Below are 21,261 nucleotides of genomic sequence, written 5' to 3'. Positions count from 1 at the left end.
TTCCTTCATAGCAGGGAAAGCGTCCTCCCTCACTCCCCCAACATACCTCTCTTCCTTTTTCATTGGGGAAAACACACAATTTTACATTACTATTTCCTTGTGACTTCCCATATGCGAGTCTGCACGTGCACACAGCCACATTCACGTACAGTCATATTTATTCACTCACACATAACTATGGGAGTTTCACAAATTTAATTAGAAACAGGAAGAATAGCATGTAGAAAAAAGAGAATCCTTCCACAGAAAGCCACCTAAAGAGGCCACATGGAACAATCTCCTGCCTATCAGATAGTGAGCCAGGGCCTTAATCCATGTGGGACTGGCTGCAGACTTTACTTGAACCAGAGGGACAGGCCAGTGGAGTGAGAGTAGGGAGTTGCAGAACTCTTTGGACGGTGGTTGTCTTTGTTACCTGAAGTAGCATTATCCAATAGAACTCCATATGAGCCATGTATGGAATTTTACATTTTCTACTAGCCTTATTTAAAAAGTAAAATGAAACAGGTGAAATTAATTCAATAATATATTTTGCTTAACCAAATATATCCAAAATATTGTCATTTCAACAAGTAATTAATGTAAAATTATTAATGCAATAGTTTGTATGCTTTATTTAACACTCCGTCTTTGAAGCCCCATGCATATTTTATATTTATAGCACATCTCAGTTCGGACTAACCCCATTTCAAGTGTTCAGTTGCCATGTGTGGCTATTGGACAGTGCCTGTTTAAAGAATTGAAGAGTTCAAGCCCTGCCTGGAGTTCAGCATGGCAGGGCTCAGTCCCTGGGTGAGCGGGTGCTAGTAGCCAGGACTGGGAAGGTGGAGTTGTTGGTGTCTGACCAACTGGGTTTCTCAGAGTGCTCTAATATGAGGGGGGAAGGATTCAAGCAACCCCACACGAGATTCATGGTCTGGCAACAGGGGTGGGAGTTGGAGTCAAGCTAGTAGTTGGTGAGGATGTTTCAGATTCTCTGGGATAGCAGCTTAGAGGAGGAAACAAATTCTAGACTCTACTCTGAGGTAAGCACCTTGGAGGCTTGGTTCTCACTGGCTCAGGGACCATTTGGTGTGGAGTCTGCAAGTCAAAGATGTGCAGTGCCTGAAAGGTGCAAAGGACTTAGTCAAGGCGAAAGTCAGGGGTTCCAAGCTCAAATACCCTCACAGCCAGTGAGGAACATTAAATAACGTATAGGAGTAAAGCTGGCTGGGTGTCAGCAAAAGCCAGTGCAAGTGCAGTGACGAGTGACAGCTGACCCTGGGCCTCAGTGTTTGGGACACAGTAGTGATGAATAGGAATGGATGTGATATTCAGGATTCAGCTCAGGCTCTTTTCATGCAGGATGCCTCCCGAGGGTTGCTCGGTTTCTGGTTTTTTGTTTTTTGAGAGAAGTCAGAATTACGGACTTGTATGTGAAATATCCTACATTTTATTTTATTTTATTAATTTATTTTATTTTTTGCGGTACATGGGCCTCTCACTGTTGTGGCCTCTCCCGTTGCGGAGCACAGGCTCCGGACGCGCAGGCTCAGTGGCCATGGCTCACGGGCCCAGCCGCTCCACGGCATGTGGGATCTTCCCGGACCGGGGCACGAACCCGTGTCCTCCGCATCGGCAGGCGGACTCTCAACCACTGCGCCACCAGGGAAGCCCCGAAATATCCTACATTTTAAATCTTGGCCAATACTTTGGAGGCCAAACTGAATATGTCCCTGGGATACCATTTTGTGCCCTTTACACTAACATTTTCTCTCCAGTTTTCAGACCCAAAGTCATGACCGTGTCTGTCAGAGAACTTTTTAAGTTTTGTAATCTTATTTAGAAGATCATGCATAGTTTAAAAATACAGCATATTAGCTAATCATTTAACAAGTTGCTTTTGTGGAAAGTTATATGAAGGGTATGAAAGTATAACTCTCTCAGAGAATTCATGGTGTATTGTCACTGTAAATAGAGATGATGCTCTCATCCTACTGTGACAAACCCCGATCTGTAGGCTCATGACGTAAATGACAGGAGAGAGATTTAGGGGCGTGTGTGTACATGGGGAGGGATGTCTAAAGTTGTTACTTGTTTTTCTCTTCCATTTTTAAATTATTAATGATAATTTATATCTGTAACGTATGAGTAAATGCCCCAGATAGATATCAGTGTCCATGGTGGGCACATGAAGATCCCAACGATGGCTATATAATGTTTTAAATATCTGATGATGATAATAAGGTAGCTAACTTTTACTGGGATTTAGTTGGATGTCTGGTACGCATTCTATAAGAGCTTTCAATGCGTTAACTCATTTAGTCCTGACGGTGGCCCTGTAATTGCTATTACTGCCGTCATGTTTCCAGATGAGGACACTGAGGCTCCAAGAGTTTAAGTAAATTCCCCAAGGTCACACAGCCTGAAAATGGTTTAGGTGGGGTTCAAGTCCAAACGATCTAGCTTTAAGTCAGTGTTCTATTCCCTTGCTTCTCTCTGAAAAACACTTGAATCTTCACCATTTTTATGACTGGCATGAGGAGACCAGCATAATGAAGAGACTTCTTAGTGGCTGGTCCTATAATGGATTCACCCTTATCAGGAGATGACCTATTCATGTATTAAGATCTTATACACATAAAAGGCACATATTTCCTAATTTCTTAGCATTTTAGAGGTAGGGAACAGTTGGAATAGGTTTTGCTTCTAGTAGCATTCTAATATTTTAAAGACAAATAGAGTGAAAGCTTAATCAGTTCAAGTCTAACCAGGTGACATTGCATTTTTTTGTGTTCATAGAATTTTCAGAAGAAACAGGGAAACAGTAAGAAACAAGCTGATTATCAGAGATTTCATCTAAGAGCAACATTTGAGGTTCATCTTTGGCTCAGTCCACACACTGAGCTCAATTTCCAGTATTTCCTACATATATCATTCTGAGGAGTGATCCCTGATGCTTGGAATGATGACCTAAGGCTCTGTAAGGTTTCTTCATCAAAACAGTCTTTAAAATGTTTACCATTTTTTGGGGTTACTAAGGCAGAAATGTAAACATACACATCAAAGAACAATTTTCTATCGTGTTGATGCAAAGGAGAAAAAGATCTTTCCGCTTTATGCTTTGAATTGTAGTTTCTCGAAAATTCAAGGAAATTGGAATTCCCATTTGAACATTTTGGCTGAGCTAAGTTATTAAACCACATAATTTTATTTCATTATAGATACTCTGTCCCCAAATTACTTATCTTTATTCATATATCTCAGCTCTGCCAATAGGCATTTTATTGCTGTTCTCTCAAAGTATCGGTTTTTGTTGTAGGGTGAACCCTATTAAAGAAAAAAATAATTCTGATACTTGTTAAAATGATAAGGAAGACTTTATTCAGGACTATTGCAAAGGGTGTCAAGACTTTCAAAGTAGGAGAGAGAGATCGGGCTCAACTGTGAACATGGCAGAGACAGCTGGGGGCTGGCCAAGGAGCAGGGTGAAGGAGGCAGTGGATGGAAAATGACTAAGAGGAAATGTTCAAAGGTCAGGGGACTTTTTCTGAAGGCAGACCAGGGTGCACAGATATCAAGGGTGGGGGATGAGGAATCTGACAGATATGGAGGGTGCTCAGATATCAAGTGTGGAGGGGGTTCTCTCTAAACTGACTTACCGGGATTCTTGATAAAACTGGGCTGTGCAGGCCTGGCACAGGGCTTAGAGGAACCTGGCTAGAGGTTGGTCAACGAGAGAGTTTTTGTCAACACTCAAATCAAAGATAAAACCACTGGTCTCTTATTATACATTAAAACATTCTGTATGCAGAAGGTTAATTTAGTTAAAGAGGAACGAATCTTTTATTATACTTTAGATTGAGATTTTATTAAGGGAAGAATTAAAGCTTTATTTACTGTGTAAAACAATTCACTGATTTCTCCTGTACTCTAGTAGCTGATTCCTTTTTCTCTTTATGGTAAGGACATCGTTCATGTCCCCAAGTAATGCCATGGATGACCTAGAGTATCTTCCAATTTTCTGAGTGCTTTGCATGAGCAATTCTGGTAGTAATTCTTATCCCAAGAACGGGTTTCTCCTCCCATCCCATACTGCTGCAGCTGGTGCCGAAGACTTAAGTACCCACATGGGTCCAATTGCAGTGGTGGAGTTTGAACTTGCAACCTCCATGCACTAGGAGTTCACCTCATTAGTTAGCCAAGATAATTGAATTGATGTACTGCCATTAATATTCAAGTTCTCCAATTCTCTTGCTCACCGTTTTTCTCTGTGGTTGAATAAATGAGATGTAACTCTAACGTTAGTGGCAGAAGTCACTTGAAAGTCAGTGTCATGCATCATAGCAATGCCTTTATACCAAGGGGTTCTTGGTTCCTTACAGATGCTGTTACAAGAGTTGCTCTCAGTATAGCCATTGTACTGATAAAGATAGAGCTCCCTTCAACACAAGTCATGCAAAGTAAAGGATATTCTATCTGGCTATCAAGTGTCCCTGTTTCCGTTTCCCTAGGCAATGGTGTCAGCTATTATATCAATCAGTTTCTCTGGGTCTTTGCAGAAGATCCATCTGAATTAAGGCAAAACAAACTGATTTGAGTTTTAAAGGGCTTTTAAAATACAGTTATAAAATATTGGCCTTATTAAGAAGTTACATCTGATTTTCTGAAAACTTGCATTAGCATCTCATAGCCCAGTTCTGTTCTTATCATTTTGGGCAAATTAACCTCTTTGTTTCTCTATCTTCCTGCTTATGAATGGTACACAAGGTTTTGCTGCTATAGTAATGCTGTGTAACACTCAGCCACAAAACTTCAGTGGCCTTCACCAATTAACAGTTAATGTTGATGCACCTGGAGTTGGTTGGTGGTTCCCCTGGGCAGCTCTGCTTATTCCGGCTTGGTTTGTCTAATGTCTGGGGCTTGGCTGGTCTAGGCTGGCTTCAGCAGAGGTGGCCAGGATGACGTGGCTCTACTCCAAGTATTTTACTTCCTTCAGCCGGCTAGCCTGGGCACGTTCTCATAGCGATGGCAGAGGTGCAAGTGAGCAGGCGGAGACACACGAGGCTTCCTGAGGCCCAGGCTCAGGACTGGCATAGTGTCATGTCTGCATTCTGTTCACCAAAGCAAGCCACAAGGCCAGTCCAGAATGACAGAGCCGGGAAATAGACGCTGCCTTTTTAGTGAAAGGTCCCACAGCAAAGGGCATGGATACAGGAATGGGGGTATAGAGTTAAAAGCCATCGTTGCAGTGAATCATAGATAGGGATACAAACAGTACCTACTTCGCTGTTTTGTGATGAGGACTGAGTGAGATAATCCATGTAGAGGGCTTAGCACATGCCTGGTGCATAGTGAGTGCCCAGTGAATGTCAGCTACTGTTATTACTGTGTGCCATGCCTAAGATTAATCATGAAGAGAGAATGCATACTATTTATCAAAGAACTGTGGCAACTCTCCTGCATTGAGATCTCTTCTTTCTAATTTCTCTTCAAAAGAGTGAGCATGAGGCAGGTACCTGGGGGTTTGCTGTTCCTAGTCCTGCACATATGCCCAGTGTAGTAGCTTTCAGTTGGGATAAAGATCCTTTTATGGCTAGTGCCCTAGCCACATTCCAGAACCTGCCCTATCATTTAATGCTAGATCTGGCTCATAAGAGAGTCTCACGCAACTACTCAAGGAGCCAAATATAATTTCTATAACAGATCCAGGTTTCACAACTCTCTACGGGCTAAATCTTATTACAGCAAATGTCATAAGACCCCAATCCTGACAGCTCTTTTTAAGCAACCTTTGGTAAAATGACATCCAGCAAAACAAGTAATTCAGAAAGGTCATTGGGAATTCTTTTGAAATAAGTGTGGACACTACTCTTGCCCTTGTCCTTGAGTGTGCTGCCACGATGGTGACACATTTGGCCCGCCTTTCTTGTTTGTGGTCTCTATCTCTGGATAACATTGGACACTGTTGCCTTTGCCACTTATTATCGGCCACAGTCATGTCAAGCAGATGTGATCAGGCCTGTGAGTTGCGGAGACCCTGTCCTGGAAATTCATTGGCTGAAAGAAAGCACTTAGGCCCTCCAACAGAGCCGAATTTTGGATGTGACCAGGAAGAATTCCTTGCTGGAGGGAGTTTACCCACAGCCAAAAGCTAGACCATTATGAGACTGGTTGACGTCTAAATATTTTTCTGGTTTCTGATCCATTCCCTCGAAGAGTAGGAAAGTGGGAAACAGAAAAAGATGAGTTAGAAAACCAGAGCACAGTCTCTCTGTTCATATCCAGTAAATAGGATTTTACTCTTATTACCTCCACCCCAGCCTTATGCTTTTTGATAAGAGGACATGCTAAACTTTGCCCCACCAGACTGATATGCTTTATAGCACGTCTGGGGCCCAAATAACTTGACATTTTTTTCTTTCACCAACATTTTAAATAGCTATGCAAGTTTGTTAATCCTGACAAACTGGTATGATTTGTTTTATCATACCAGCTTGCTTGGCTGCCAGAAACTGAGGGTTTCCTAACTATCCTTAGTTTTTCTGGCTTTACCACTTCTCCCACCTTAACATGGGTCTCTTCTTTACTTCTTATTTCAATGCCATTTTTATCAGGAGCCAATTCAAAGTTGTTTTCCTAAATACAGTACAAATAATGAGTCAGTGGATAGTTAACATTTATTAGTGCATTGATTTATTTAATGTCTGTGTTTCTAGTGAAGTGACAGTTGCCAGAAAGAAAAGTTTTAGGAACTTCCCTTAGATTGCAGCCTATTTCTTCCAGGTTAACCACATGAATTATTGATAATAATTTTTGTTTTTCACATTCACTCGTCACGTGGTTATAATTTAAGGAACCATGTCTTGCTCTAGACCACTGAGGAGACTGGAGACTTTTTAATCTTATGTTTTATTAAGATATTATGTATAATTTCTGAATATATTGAGAGGAAAATCTCTTCAACATTATGCTTTTATTTAAGAATTTCATTAAAATTACTTTAAGATTAATGTATATAATCACCTTGAAGATTATTTTTCTTCTTTAAGAACTCTATCAGCCTATAGCTATTTCTATCAGATATATATATATGTATATACATATATATATATATATATATTTTTTTAAACCATTCTTAGCCATCTGTTCTGTACTACGTTGGCATCATCAACCTCAGAATGGACTGGGCTAACTTACTGAGTCATTTGAGTTCCACTGAAGCTTATATTTGGAATAACTGCTGGAATAAATGTTATACATTAGCATGTATAAAAGATATTTGATTAAATTTCATTTCTTTGCTAGATACCCACCGGAGGTTTTGAAAAACATAAATCAACTTCTATTTATTGAACATCTGCTACATGTATCATATGAGATATGAAATCATACCATGTGAAAAATCATATCATGTAAGATGTGAAATCATAAAACTAACAGTGGTGAGATATGAAATCATAAAACTAACAACTTTAAATTTGCAGAACACCATAGGGGAAGAAAAATTATTTTTCCCTTTAACCTCCTAGGTTCTTGGCTAAGATCCCTCTGTAATGAAAAGACAGATTAACAGGAGAAAGAGAGAAGTTTAATAGCATGTATACCTCCTGTATACATGAGAGAGACCCAGGAAAACTGAGTAACTCCCCAAAATGGCCCAAGTCATCACCTTAAATACCATCTCCAGCTAAAGTCAAAAGATGTTGTTGTCAGGGGAGGGAAGCCAGTTATGGGAGGTTACCAGGCAAAGCACGGTAAACAAGGGTAACGTTGTTATACAGATTTAAGTTTTGACTTCTCCACTGGTAAGAGTTTCTAGAGATTTAGTCATGACATCTTCCTGGTACAGAGAGGGAGACACCCTTTCAAATGGAGGTTTCCCCTGTAAATGTAAATGTCTCTTACAAAAGGGTAACTTCTCTGTTTTCTGAGCTTTTTCTAATCTGCTATTCCTTAAAAATAGCCTAAAATATAAAATAATCCTCATGCCAAAGAGGTATGTTTTGGGGTGGCGAATTCTGCTCCCCTTCCACACTTCTTAGTTGCCTTACATATCCATGATCTCATTTGATCTAAATCATGATTCCCGTCTTTGAAGCTTATGGATTTCTTGGGGAGATCAAATAAATATAAATGGCAATTAAACACACACCTATATTGTTCTGAATATAAGCCTAATAGGAACTCAGAGAAGGGACTGAAAGTGTGGGTTGAAGTGTTTGGGATTCATTGGTATGAGGTAGGATCTGAGTTGGCCATGTAGGATTTCTTTGTCACCAGAGACAAAGCTTTGAAGGAAACTACAACTGACAGTGGGGTGAACTGACCCCTTTTGTTATCGAGCCAAACTCGATGTGCAGTAAAGTCAATCTACAGACACTGGGTTGTGGTGAAGGGAAGTACAGCATTTATTTGCAGGGAGAATGGGCAGCTAAAGCTCAAAAGACCTGTACTCCTTGATGGCTTTTGGGCAAGGGTTTTTATTTTACTTACTTACTTACTTACTTACTTATTTATATATTTACATTTATTGTGCACTTTATTTCTGTTATTATTACATTGTAATATATAATGAAATAGTTATACAAGTCACCATAATGCAGAATCGGTGGGAGCCCTGAGCTTGTTTTCCTGCAACTAGATGGTCCCATCTGGGAGTGATGGGAGACAGTGACACCCGAAGTGTGTTGCTTCTGTCCAGTCTCCTCCGTAAGATACAGCTTAACTGTCGCTTGCCACTCACTGATAGGGTTTTGATACGAGTCTGCAAGCAGTTGATTTATTATGGTCTCTGTGCAGTCAAGCCTCTCTGCTGATGATGATCTGTATTTGCAGCTACTCCTCAGCACTAGCATCACCGCCTCAGCCCCACTTCAGATCATCAGGCATTAGATTCTCACAAGGAGCGCACAACCTAGATCCCTCGCGTTCGCAGTTCACAGTAGGGTTGGGCAAGGGTTTTTAAATGCAACATTAGGGGTGAGGGTTGCAAGGTGTGTGATCAGCTTGTGGACATTCTTCTGATTGGTTGTTGGTGAGGTAACAGGATGATGTTTTGAGAATCTTAAGCATCAGTCTTCTGGTTCCAACCAATCTGAGGTCTGCATGCTTGTGGTCAGCAGTTTCCATCTGGTGGGGCTCTGGTTTCTGTAAACCAACTCAAAGATATGTGTCAGATTGTTATCTGTATCCCTTGAGGAGGAACTAGGAGTCCTTTGACTCTGTTTTATGGCTGAAATATTGTGTAAACTATCGTAACTTTTTGCTTGATTGCTTTGACTTTGTTTCTGCATTCCCTCACTTTTCTAATTATTAACTGCTTAAATTTGCTCTTTGGAACTCAGGGAAAGGCCGGCGACACTAAAGCTTTTTTTCCAAACAAGAAGTGGGGGACACGGAGGGAGTCTGTCACCAGGAAGGCCATGCAGGGTCCTGCTTGGTTTCACGTCTTCTCAAAGCAGTATTAGCATATGTCCCTTTAAATGCATTAATAGAACCATCTTGACCCATATATATAGAACACAAAGTTCCTATGTCCATGTGAGGGGAGGGAGGATAAGGAGAGGTCAAAAGAAGAGCAGGTGAGACAATTTTAATGCATTAAGATAGGAGAATCTCATTTAAAAAAACCTTTCCTGGAAGGGTACCAGGTGTATGCATATGTGTATGTGACTCACCAGTGTCTGATGTCTGATGTAGAATGCTATGGGCAAAACCCTGGAGTGCAAAGAATGAAAAGGGAAACCCACTTTTAAATAGAGTTGGTTGAGGGAAAGAACGAAAAACTGCCCATATACTGACCAAGTAAACTATATTTTCTCAGTGTGGGTCCATAAAATCTGAGATAAGTAGATGCTTAACAAAATGCTGCTTTACTTGGAGGGCTCTTACTCTGAATGTGGCAGATTTTACCATAATAACATTTGAGTTAATTTTTGTATGTCATATTTTGATTTTTAACTCTAAATAAATATTTTCTATGGATAACTTCACCTTATGACTTCTACTTTAAGTGATTTCTATTAATGTTATATGCTGGCTGGTTGGGGCATTAGGTCAAGGTTTGGTGAAGAAATAGTATTTCTGTCTTCTTATTGAAAAATCACATCAGGATTTTGCTGCCTCAGGGAACATGACTTGACTGAAGGCATTGTTATTATGTGATGCTGTAGCGTAGTCTAAAGATAAAAATCAGAAGTGTTCAGTGATTTATCTTCCTAGTTCCAGCATACTAAAATCATTATTTCTCTTATTTGCATTGACATGCCAACCAATGACATTAATCACCTTCAGAGATTTCCCTTGTTGTTAAAGTCTGCTGGGGTAGTTCAGCACCATTTCACAAAAACTGTTATATATTAAATCTGTAGAGTGGTCAAAAAGAAAGAATTGAGAACCAGTGATGAGGCCTGGGAAGGGAATGGTGGTCTCAGAGGACTAGAGCAGAGACCAGCTGAGGCTCACAGGGAAAGAAAAGAGGAAAATGATTACAGCCATCTCTCGATATCTGCAGGCGATTGGTTCCAGGACTCCCTGCAAACAACCAAAATCTGCGGATGCTCGATTGCCTTATATAAAATGGTGTAGTATTTGCATATAACCTACACACAGTAAGTCCTTTAAAAAGGATCTGATTTTTTTTTTACAGCAGTTTTAAGTTTATAACATGGGGAGGAAAAAAAATCTTTCCTCTATCCTTCTAGGTTCTTGGCTGAGACCTCCCTATCATAAAAGGACAGAGTAACAGGAGAAAAACAGAAGTTTAATAACATGTATACCTCCTGCATACATGAGAGCAAGCCAGGGAAACTGAGTAACTTTCCAAAATGGCCCGAACCATTGCCTTAAATACCATCTCCAGCTGAAGACAAAAGAAGATGTTGGAGAGTGGGGTGGGGGCTGAGGGGACAGTTGAGGGAGGTTATTGGGAAAAGCACAGTAAACAAAGGTCTGCTTGTTATGCAGACTTAAGTTCATGCCTTCTCCATCGATAAGAGTTTCTAGAGATTTAGTCAATTTGCTCTTCCTGATACAGAAAGGGAGACACCGGAGGTTTCCCTTATAAATGCAAATGTTTCTTCCAAGAGGGTAACCTCTTGGTTTTTAGTACTTATTTTGTGTGCTGTTTCTTAAAAATAATCAGTTTGAGATAATCCTTAAGCCAAAGAGACATGTTTTGGGATGGCATATTCTCTCCTTCAACAACAAAATTGAGAGGAGGGTATGGAGATTTCGTGGAATGGCGATTTCCTCGTTTCTTGCCTTTCTCAAGGGAAAGAATTCAGTCAGGAGGCATAGAGCAGTTTTAAGTAGCAAGAGTTTTATTAAGCAGAGCGAAAGTACGCTCCCAAGAAAGGATGAGAGTGGGCTACCTGGAAACCAGAGCAGCCCTGCAATGGGATAGGGTTGGGTGTGTCCTATGTCATTTGATTGTCAAGTTGATTGACAGCTTTAGGTTATATAACTTTCCTGCTAGTGTTCAGGCACTTACCCATAAGCACCCAAGCAGAACCCATGGGGTGGGGCGGGGAAGCAAAAGCCGCAATGCTAAGTTATTACAAATGAGGCATAATGAACCCGGGGTTACCTTGAGTCACCTTTTAGGTCTTGGTGCGCCTGCGTCAACCTGTGCTGGCAGTTTTGTCTTGCTTGGTCCTGATATGGCTGGAAACCTAGTGGTGGTCCTCAGCCACAAGAGGGAGGATCTCTGGGTGTGCTCTGTCCACCAGCTGTCCTGGTGGGGGAGGGAAAGATGAACCATCCAGGATGGGGCAGGACCCTCTCATGTCTGACTAGCTACCTAACACTCCTGCCCCTGACACATGCATAGTTTCTCTCATTAACATCACTCACTTTTTTTTTTTTAAACTGAAGGTGAACCTACATTGACACATCGTTATCACCCAAAGTATATAGTTTACCTTAGAATCCACTCTTGTACATTCTGTGTGTTTGAACAAATGTATGATGACATGAATCTATCATTATAATATCATACAGAGTATTTTCACTGCCCTGAAAATTCTCTGTGCTGTGCCTGCTTATCTCTCCCCACGCACACCCCACAACCGCTGATCTTTTTATTGCCTCCATAGTTTTGCCTTTTCTGGATGTGGTATCGTGGAATCATACAGCATGTAGCCTTTTCAGATTGGTTTCTTTCAGTTAGTAATATGCACTTAAGGTTTCTCCGTGTCTCCTCATGGCTTGATAGCTCATTTCTTTTTAGCACTGAATAATATTCCATTGTCTGGATGTACCACAGCTAGTTTAGCTGGTCACCTACTGAAGGACACCATAGTTGCTTCCAAGATTTGGTAAGTATAAATAAAGTTGCTATAAACATCTGGGTGCAGACTTTTGGGTGGACATAAGTTTCCGTCTCCTTTGGGTAAATACCAGGGAATGTGATTGCTGGATTGTATGGTGAAGGTATGTTTAGTTTTGTAAAAAAGCTACCAAACTGTCTTCCAAAATGGCTCTCTGATTTTGCATTCCCACCAGCAGTGAGTGAGAGTTCCTGTGCTCCACAGCCTCTCCAGCGCTTGGTATTGTCAGTGTTGTGGATTTGGGCAATTCTAATAGGTGTGTAGTGCTATCTCATTGTTTTAGTTTGCATTTCCCTCATGACATGTGATGTGAAACATCTTTTCTTATGTTTGTTTGCCATCTGTATGTCTTCTTTAGTGAGATGTCTGTTAAGGTCTTTGGCTCTTTTTTTTTTTTTTTTTTTTTTTTTTTTTTTTTGCGGTATGTGGGCCTCTCACTGTTGTGGCCTCTCCCGTTGCGGAGCACAGGCTCCGGATGCGCAGGCCCAGCGGCCATGGCTCACGGGCCCAGCCGCTCCGCGGCATATGGGATCCTCCCGGACCGGGGCACGAACCCGTATCCCCTGCATCGGCAGGCGGACTCTCAACCACTGCGCCACCAGGGAGGCCCTTTGGCTCATTTTTTAATCAGGTTTTTCGTTTCCTTCTTGTTGAATGTCCATCAGTACATAAACACAGGTAAATTTCTCACATGGGCAACTACCACAACAGCAGCAGCAACAAACAAATGCACACAACCCAAACTTAGAACCCTCAGAACCCTCTCTTAACCCTATATCCACTTGTACCCTGTCTTTGCTTTCTCTCTTTCATAGACAGACTCCTCCACTGGGTTGTGCAGACTTGATGTCTCCACTTCCCAGTGAGGTCTGGCCTTTGTCTTCACCTGTCTTTCTCTTCCAACATTCTAAGTCTTAGAAAATAAAATGGTGACTGTAATTTGTAATACTGTATTGTATATTTGAAAGTTGCTAAGAGAGTAGATCTTAAAAGTTCTCATCTCAAGGGAAAAAAAATACTCTAACTATGTTTGGTTGAAACAGAGCAAGACTCTGTGGGGCCCTCCCTGGTACAAATCTTTTCCGTGTCCCGCGTTTCTTTGGTTTTTTTTGTTTTTTTTTTGCGGTACGCGAGCCTCTCACTGTTGTGGCCTCTCCCGTTGTGGAGCACAGGCTCTGGACGCGCAGGCTCAGCAGCCATGGCTCACGGGCCCAGCCGCTCCGCGGCATGTGGGATCTTCCTGGACCGGGGCACGAACCCGTGTCCCCTGCATCGGCAGGCGGACTCTCAACCACTGCGCCACCAGGGAAGCCCCCCCGCGTTTCTTATTCGCAGGAAAAAGGCTTCAGCCCCCTTGACCTTCCCTGAGTTCCCAAAGGCAGCTTCAAACAGTTGCTAAGCAGGGAAGGGAGGGAATGCAGAAACAAAGGAGGAGGAATAAGGAGACAACAGTGCAGCAGAGTCCTGGTTCCTCCTCAAGGGAGACACGTAGCCGTGCATCTCTGAGTCCTTCTGCAGGAACTAAGGCCCCCACCCAGGTGGAGGATGGTAACTCCAGGCTGAGCACAGGATTGCTGGAGCACCGCCCTGTTACCTCACCACCAACCAATCAGAAGAAAGTCATAAACCCTGCAGCCCTCACCCCAAATTTTGCCTATAAATACTTCTCCCTGAAAACTGTTGGGGAGTTCAGGGTGTTTTGAGCATGAGCCACTCGTTCTCCTTGCTTGGCCCTGCAATAAACCTTTCTCTGCTCTAGACTCCGATGTTTCAGATTGTTTGGCCTCACTGTGCGTTGGGCAGATGAACTTGTGTTTGGTAACATGGTGATGGGTGTTAACTAGACTTATGGTGATCATTTCATAATATATACAAATATCAAATCATTATGTTGTGTACCTGAAACTAATATATGTCAATTTAAACTCAATTTTTAAAAATGAAAAAAAAAAAGAAGAAAAGAAAAGAAAATGGTGGCAGTATCCATCTGGTTGCCTGTGCCTGAAGCCTGGGAATTAATCTGACTGTTCCCACCCTTTCCTCACCTCCCCACATAAAATTAATCACCTGGTTCCATTGATTCAGTCGCTGAATCTCTGGCAAATTAATGCACCCATTTCTTTCCATCCCTATTGTCCCTCCCTAGTTTGGGAAGATACTGTTTCTCTTTTTATGTGAAGGTGACAGGCTGGCTGATGTGTGTTGCTGCCTGATGATGTTGGAGAGGAAGAAATATTCCCCTCCCCTTCTAAATTCTTCTGGCTGATATAAGAATTAAATTGATGTGATAGAGAGTGACAGCAGAAAGCCAAACAAAGTAACATACATACACGGGAGAGACCGGGGAAAACTAAGCAGCTTGCCAAAATGGCCAAAGCCCTCACCGTATATACCATCTTCAGCTAAAGACAAAAGAAGATGTTGGGGGTGAAGAGAGTCAGTTATGGGGCAATACTAGGAAAAGTGCAGTAAAGGATGGTGATTGTGATGAAGATTTAAGTCAATGACTTCTCCATTGATAGGAGTTTCTGGAGATTTAGTCATTCTCCTCTTCTAGGTACAGAGAGGGAGATAACCTTCAAATGGAGATTTACCTTACAAATGGAGATATTTCTTACAAAAAGGCAACTGCTGTTTGGTTTTCAGATCCCTTCCTGTGTCTGCTGTTCCTCAGGAAATGACCAGCTTAAAACAATTGATATGCCAAAGAGACATATTTTAGGGTGGCAAATTTTGCTCCCCTACGATGATGTCATAAAGACTTAGGGGTGCTGGTGACTGCAGAGGCAAAAGATAAAGGCCCTGAAGATTTCCTTGTTGTTTTAACACCCTCCTTCTGTGGGTTTTCTGTTTGAAATGGTCACTGCTGCATCTCTCTCTGTTTTCTTCTACTTTCCTGGCATTTTCCTCTGATTTCTGAGGGACACCTCTTTTGCTCCTGGAAGTGCTGACCTCACAACTGTCATTTACCTCTGAGGTCAGGTCCTGGCTCTGACCCTTCCCAGTTGTAAGAGCTGGAAGAGATCATGGACTCTCTCTTTCTCTCTCTCTTTTCAAAAATATTTATTTATTTATTTGGCTGCGTCAGGTCTTAGTTGTGGCACGTGGGATCTTCGTTGCGGTGTGCAGGATCTTTAGTTGCGGCATTTGGCATCTTTTAGTTGCAGCATGAGGAATCTTTAGTTGCGGCATGCGAACTCTTAGTTGCGGCATGTGGGATCTAGTTCCCTGACCAGGGATCGAACCCAGGCCCCCTGAATTGGGAGTGCAGAGTCTTAGCCACTGGACCACCAGGGAAGTCCTGGTCATGGACTCTCTTGACTCCTAATTTCCTTATCTGTAAAATAAGTGGCTTCCCTACACCAGTGAGTCTTCATCCTGGCTGCACATTGGAATCACCTTGAGGGGCTTTGAAACCTTCCAGTGCTCAGGCCTCACTCTGCAACAGTGACATCAGCATTGTTTAAAGCTCCTCCCGCCACCCCCCAACCAGAGACCCCAGTGTACAGACAAGGTTGAGAACCAGTGACTTAATGATTTTAAAGGACCTTTGCTCTTCTGTCATTTCATGTCTTTATCATGCCCCAATCTCAAGTTGCGATTTCTTTTCTCTTAATGTTTTTACTAAGTTGGGAAGAAATAGCTGTGAAGTACCCCCGCCTCCATCTGCTGTTTGTTCTTATTTACATACAATGGAACCCAGCCCACTGGTTTCTAGCTCTTATTCCCTTACAACTGTTACTGAACTGAAAACATAGCTGAAAACTTATTAAACAGAAAAAAACTATTTTGAGCTTTGTGCTGACAATTCATTATAGAACCAAGGAAACATTAAATTTCTTTCCTTCTAGAATTAATGCTAAAAATGGATTTACAACTCCATAATTTCAAATGAAAATTTTCATTCTGGTGCCAAACCTAGTATTATATGCTTTCTTGAGTGTCCTATTAGGAAAAATGAAGCATCTGTGTAGGAGAATGGAATTTCGATTGGTTTACACCCATACACAAGCAGGGCCTCCCCAGACTGCTCCATGTGGGCTGCTGAAGTTAAGTGTTAGCATCTCTCTCCCCCAGTCCTCTCTGCTGACCCACAGATGCTGGAAGAAAAGCCAGGGCAAACACATCATTACTGTAGGTGTGGTCTCACTCTTGGAACACTTTTTTTTGTGTGTGTGTGTGTGTGTGGTACGTGGGCCTCTCACTGTCGTGGCCTCTCCCGTTGCGGAGCACAGGCTCCGGACGCGCAGGCTCAGCGGCCATGGCCCGTGGGCCCAGCCGCTCTGCGGCATGTGGGATCTTCCCGGATCGGGGCACGAACCCGTGTCCCCTGCATCGGCAGGTGGACTCTCAACCACTGCGCCACCAGGGAAGCCCTCTTGGAACACTTTGAAACAGGGCTTTCAGAAGACAGTGTTTCTGTAGCAGCCCCCTTGAGACTTAACCATTTTAGACTTGAAATAGCATACGACTTTTCTGAGCTGTCAGAGAGGAGAGAGGAGAGTAGGGAGATGACAGAGAACAGCCACGCATTTGGTTTAACCACTGGCATTAATTTAGAGAGAACTGGGGTCTTGACATAAGTGATTCATATTGAGAAGTGTCTAGGGTGCTGGCTCTCCCTGCCTGTTTCTCTGTTAACAGTATCTCTTTCAACTGTTCACTCACTTTCTTCTGCAATACGTTTCTGAAGTACACAGCCCATGCCTTTGCTTTTTTCTCTCAAGCCCTTATTAACCTATTGAAATTAGTTGCAACCTTGATATGGGTGCACTAATACAGTAGCTACAGGTTAGTTATTAGTCATAACCTATGGCGAATTCCTTTCCTCATGTAATCTTTTTACAACTGGGCCATCACATGGTTCTCAAGGAAAGAAATGGTTAGTTTTCTCCTAGTAATGGGGGGAAAAGGCATTTTCCTGGGAAAAGAAATGCTGCCAGAGCATGGAGTCAAGCTTAAAGGAGCCTCTTTCCCACTGTGTTTAGCATTGGACTATTTATCGTGGCCCAGTAAAGCTTGTCTGAAGCTTCTTGGTTTTGACCTGCTTCTTTGGGTATTTCCTTATAGATGGAGGAATTGATTGAGGGTGTCCGATGGGCCTTTATTGACATGCTGGAGAAAGAAAATGAGTGGATGGATGCAGGGACAAAAAGGAAAGCCAAAGAAAAGGTAAGGATTCCTTTTGATGAAAAAAATATGACTTCTGGTTTAATGGATTTTCATGCTCCCCATTGACTGTGTAGTGGATTTTTATATTGACTGAGCTGTTGACTCCAAATGACCCCAGAGTTAGGTGTCTGTTTTGGGATGAATACAGAAATTTTATTACCAGGAGGTAAGAGAAAATAAGATCTGACTTTTTCAAACCACGTTTTCAAACACCTTGTAATTCAGCCTTTCCTTCTCTCCTAATTGCCGTCTGTAAGAGCCACATGGCTTGCTGCCCAGCGAATTTTGCCATTAAAGCATCATTGGCTATGGCAGAATGCAGAGCGGTGGGGAGCCAGGGGGAGCAGCTGGCAGAAGAGCCCTCAAGGCATAAAGAAGAAAAACCCATATTAGCTGTGTGTCCTTCTGCTCCGTGCGCGATGTGTGCTAATGTCCTCAGGCAAATCCTCTACTGTAACCAAGCAGACCTACTTCCTAACCCATCATTTTGTGCAAATGATCCAAATAGCATGCTTATAAACTGTAGACCAATAGTAGACCATTGCATAGGAATACAAAAACATTTCCTAATAGAAGCGGACACTTGCTAGACCTTGTAAAACTTTCTGGCAACAATATAAGGGGATAAGTGAGAAAAGTATTAGCAGCCTTGCTGTTTAGAAGTAAAGAATGGGACCCATCTTGAATTCTAGGTATTCTGATGGAGCTGGAGCTTGCATGGGTGGGAAATGCCTGCTACATTCTTTTTTTTTTTTTTAACATCTTTATTGGAGTATAATTGCTTGACAGTGGTGTGATAGTTTCAGCTGTATAACAAAGTAAATCAGCTATACATAAACATATATCCCCATATCTCCTCCCTCTTGCGTCTCCCTCCCACCCTTCCTATCCCACCCCTCTAGGTGGTCACAAAGCACCGAACTGATCTCCCTGTGCTATGCGGCTGCTTCCCACTAGCTATCTGTTTTACATTTGGTAGTGTATATATGTCCATGCCACTCTCTCACTTACTCCCAGCTTACCCTTCCCCCTCCCCGTGTCCTCAAGTACATTCTCTACTTCTGTGTCTTTATTCCTGTCCTGCCCCTAGGTTCTTCAGAACCTTTTTTTTTTTTTTTTTTATTCCATATATATGTGTTAGTATACGGTATTTGTTTTTCTCTTTCTGACTTACTTCACTCTGTATGACAGACTCTAGGTCCATCCACCTGACTACAAATAACTCAATTTTGTTTCTTTTTATGGCTGAGTGATATTCCATTGTATATATGTGCCACATCTTCTTTATCCATTCATCTGTCGATGGACACTTAGGTTGCTTCCATGTCCTGGCTATTGTAAATAGAGCTGCAATGAACATTTTGGAAAATGACTCTTTTTGAATTATGGTTTTCTCAGGGTATATGCCCAGAAGTGGGATTGCTGGGTCGTATGGTATGGTAGTTCTATTTTTAGTTTTTTTAAGGAATCTCCATACTGGTCTCCATAGCGGCTGTATCAATTTATATTCCCACCAACGTTGCAAGAGAGGGTTCCCTTTTCTCCACACCCTCTCCAGCATTTATTGTTTGTAGGTTTTTTGATGATGGCCATCCTGACTGGTGTGAGGTAATACCTCATTGTAGTTTTGATTTGCATTTCTCTAAAGATTAGAGATGTTGAGCATTCTTTCATGTGTTTGTTGGCAATCTGTATATCTTCTTTGGAGAAATGTCTATTTAGATCTTCTGCCCATTTTTGGATTGGGTTGTTTGTTTTTTTGATATTGAGCTGCATGAGCTGCCTATATATTTTGGAGATTAATCCTTTGTCAGTTGCTTCATTTGCAAATATTTTCTCCCATTCTGAGGGTTGTCTTTTCGTCTTTTTATGTTTTCCTTTGCTGTGCAAAAGCTTTTAAGTTTCATTCGGTCCCATTAGTTTATTTTTGTCTTTATTTCCATTTCTGTAGGTGGTGGGTCAAAAAGTATCTACCTGTGATGAATGTCATAGAGTGTTCTGCCTATGTTTTCCTCTAAGAGTTTGATAGTGTCTGGCCTTACATTTAGGTCTTTAACCATTTTGAGTTTATTTTTGTGTATGGCGTTAGGGAGTGTTCTAATTTCATTCTTTTACATGTAGCTGTCCAGTTTTCCCAGCACCACTTATTGAAGAGACTGTCTTTTCTCCATTGTATATTCTTGCCTCCTTTATCAAAGATAAGGTGACCATATGTGTGAGGCTTTATTTCGGGGCTTTCTATCCTGTTCCATTGATCTATATTTCTGTTATTGTGTCAGTACCATACTGTCTAGATTACTGTAGCTTTGTAGTATAGTCTGAAGTCACGGAGCCTGATTCCTCCAGCTCCCTTTTTCTTTCTCTAGATTGCTTTGGCTATTCGGGGTCTTTTGTGTTTCAATACAAATTATGAAATTTTTGGTTCTAGTTCTGTGAAAAATGCCACTGGTAGTTTGATAGAGATTGCATTGAATCTGTAGATTGCTTTGGGTAGTAGAGTCATTTTCACAATGTTGATTCTTCCAATCCAAGAACATGGTATATCTCTCCATCTGTTTGTATCATCTTTAATTTCTTTCATCAGTGTCTTATAGTTTTCTGCTTACAGGTCTTTTGTCTCCCTAGGAAGGTTTATTCCTAGGTATTTTATTCTTTTTGTTGCAATGGTAAATGGGAGTGTTTCCTTAATTTTTCTTTCAGATTTTTCATCATTAGTGTATAGGAATGCAGGAGATTTCTGTGCATTAATTTTATATCCTGCTACTTTACCAAATTCCTTGATTAGCTCTAGTAGTTTTCTGGTAGCATCTTTGGGATTCTCTATGTATAGTATCATGTCATCTGCAAACGGTGACAGTTTTACTTCTTCTTTTCCAATTTGGATTCCTTTTATTTCTTTTCCTTCTCTGATTGCTGTGGCCTGCTACATTCTTAATGGATGCTGCTCTTCAGCTGGGGGACTGAACTTAGGAGCATTTCTTCTTTAGAGAGGCATTTTTGAAACTTACTGATGATAGCAATCACCTGGGGTGCCTGGACTGTGTCTAGCTTTCTGGGCTCCTCCCTAGCAAGGTCTGATTTAGTGGATTGAGGGTGCACTCTGAACATCTATGATTTTAACCAGTCTCCTTGGTGATTCTTATCCTTAGGCAGGCTTCGGGACCTCTGCTTAGAGTCATACTGAGTCATGCTGAGCACAAAAGTTTTTGCATTATGGTCAAGGAACAAAGAGGGAGAGGGTTTTCAGAGCAGGGAAACTACTCTGTATGATACCATAATGGTGGATACATATCATTATACATTTGTCCAAACCTATAGAATGTGCAGCACTGAGAGTGAACCATAATGTAAACTATGGACTCTGGGTGATAATGATGTGTCAATGCAGGTTCATTGATTGTAACAAATGTCCCACTCTGGTGGGGGATGTTGATAATTGGGGAGGTTGTGCATGCGTGGGGGCCGGGATTATATAGGAACTCTGTACTTTCTGCTCGATTTTGCTGTGACCCTAAAACTGCTCTAAAAAAGTCTATTAAAGAAGAAAAGAGGTCAACATTCTGGGAATGCTTAGCCTTGTTTAATGGAGAATGTGCAGAGGTTTAACACAGATATTTTGTAGAGCTTTAATACTCCCGAGGTGGATAAACATTGCCATAGATATTTTTGTCAATAGACACGAAAAGACTGTTCAGTGTTTCATAGTGAGGAAAGAACTTGGGTGGCAGTGCCGGGGTGGGGGGTGTTGGAGGAAGACAGAGGGTAAGTTTGATTTTTT

At 41.7% G+C, this 21,261-nt stretch overlaps 1 protein-coding gene across 1 annotated transcript in view; it reads left to right on the top strand.

Moving 5' to 3' along the window:
* PHEX (phosphate regulating endopeptidase X-linked) overlaps positions 1-21,261 on the top strand; it is a 197,259-nt gene that overhangs the window by 71,867 nt on the left and 104,131 nt on the right. Inside the window, exon 12 of the mRNA XM_060087064.1 lies at positions 17,382-17,483. Coding sequence (XP_059943047.1) covers positions 17,382-17,483 — 102 coding nt within the window. The remainder of the gene's footprint in view (positions 1-17,381; positions 17,484-21,261) is intronic.

Source organism: Mesoplodon densirostris, chromosome X (genome assembly GCF_025265405.1).
Source record: "Mesoplodon densirostris isolate mMesDen1 chromosome X, mMesDen1 primary haplotype, whole genome shotgun sequence".
Taxonomy (NCBI): Eukaryota; Metazoa; Chordata; class Mammalia; order Artiodactyla; family Ziphiidae; genus Mesoplodon; species Mesoplodon densirostris.
Note: the sequence above shows the minus strand (reverse complement) of the source record. Positions and strands in the feature narration are given on the sequence as shown.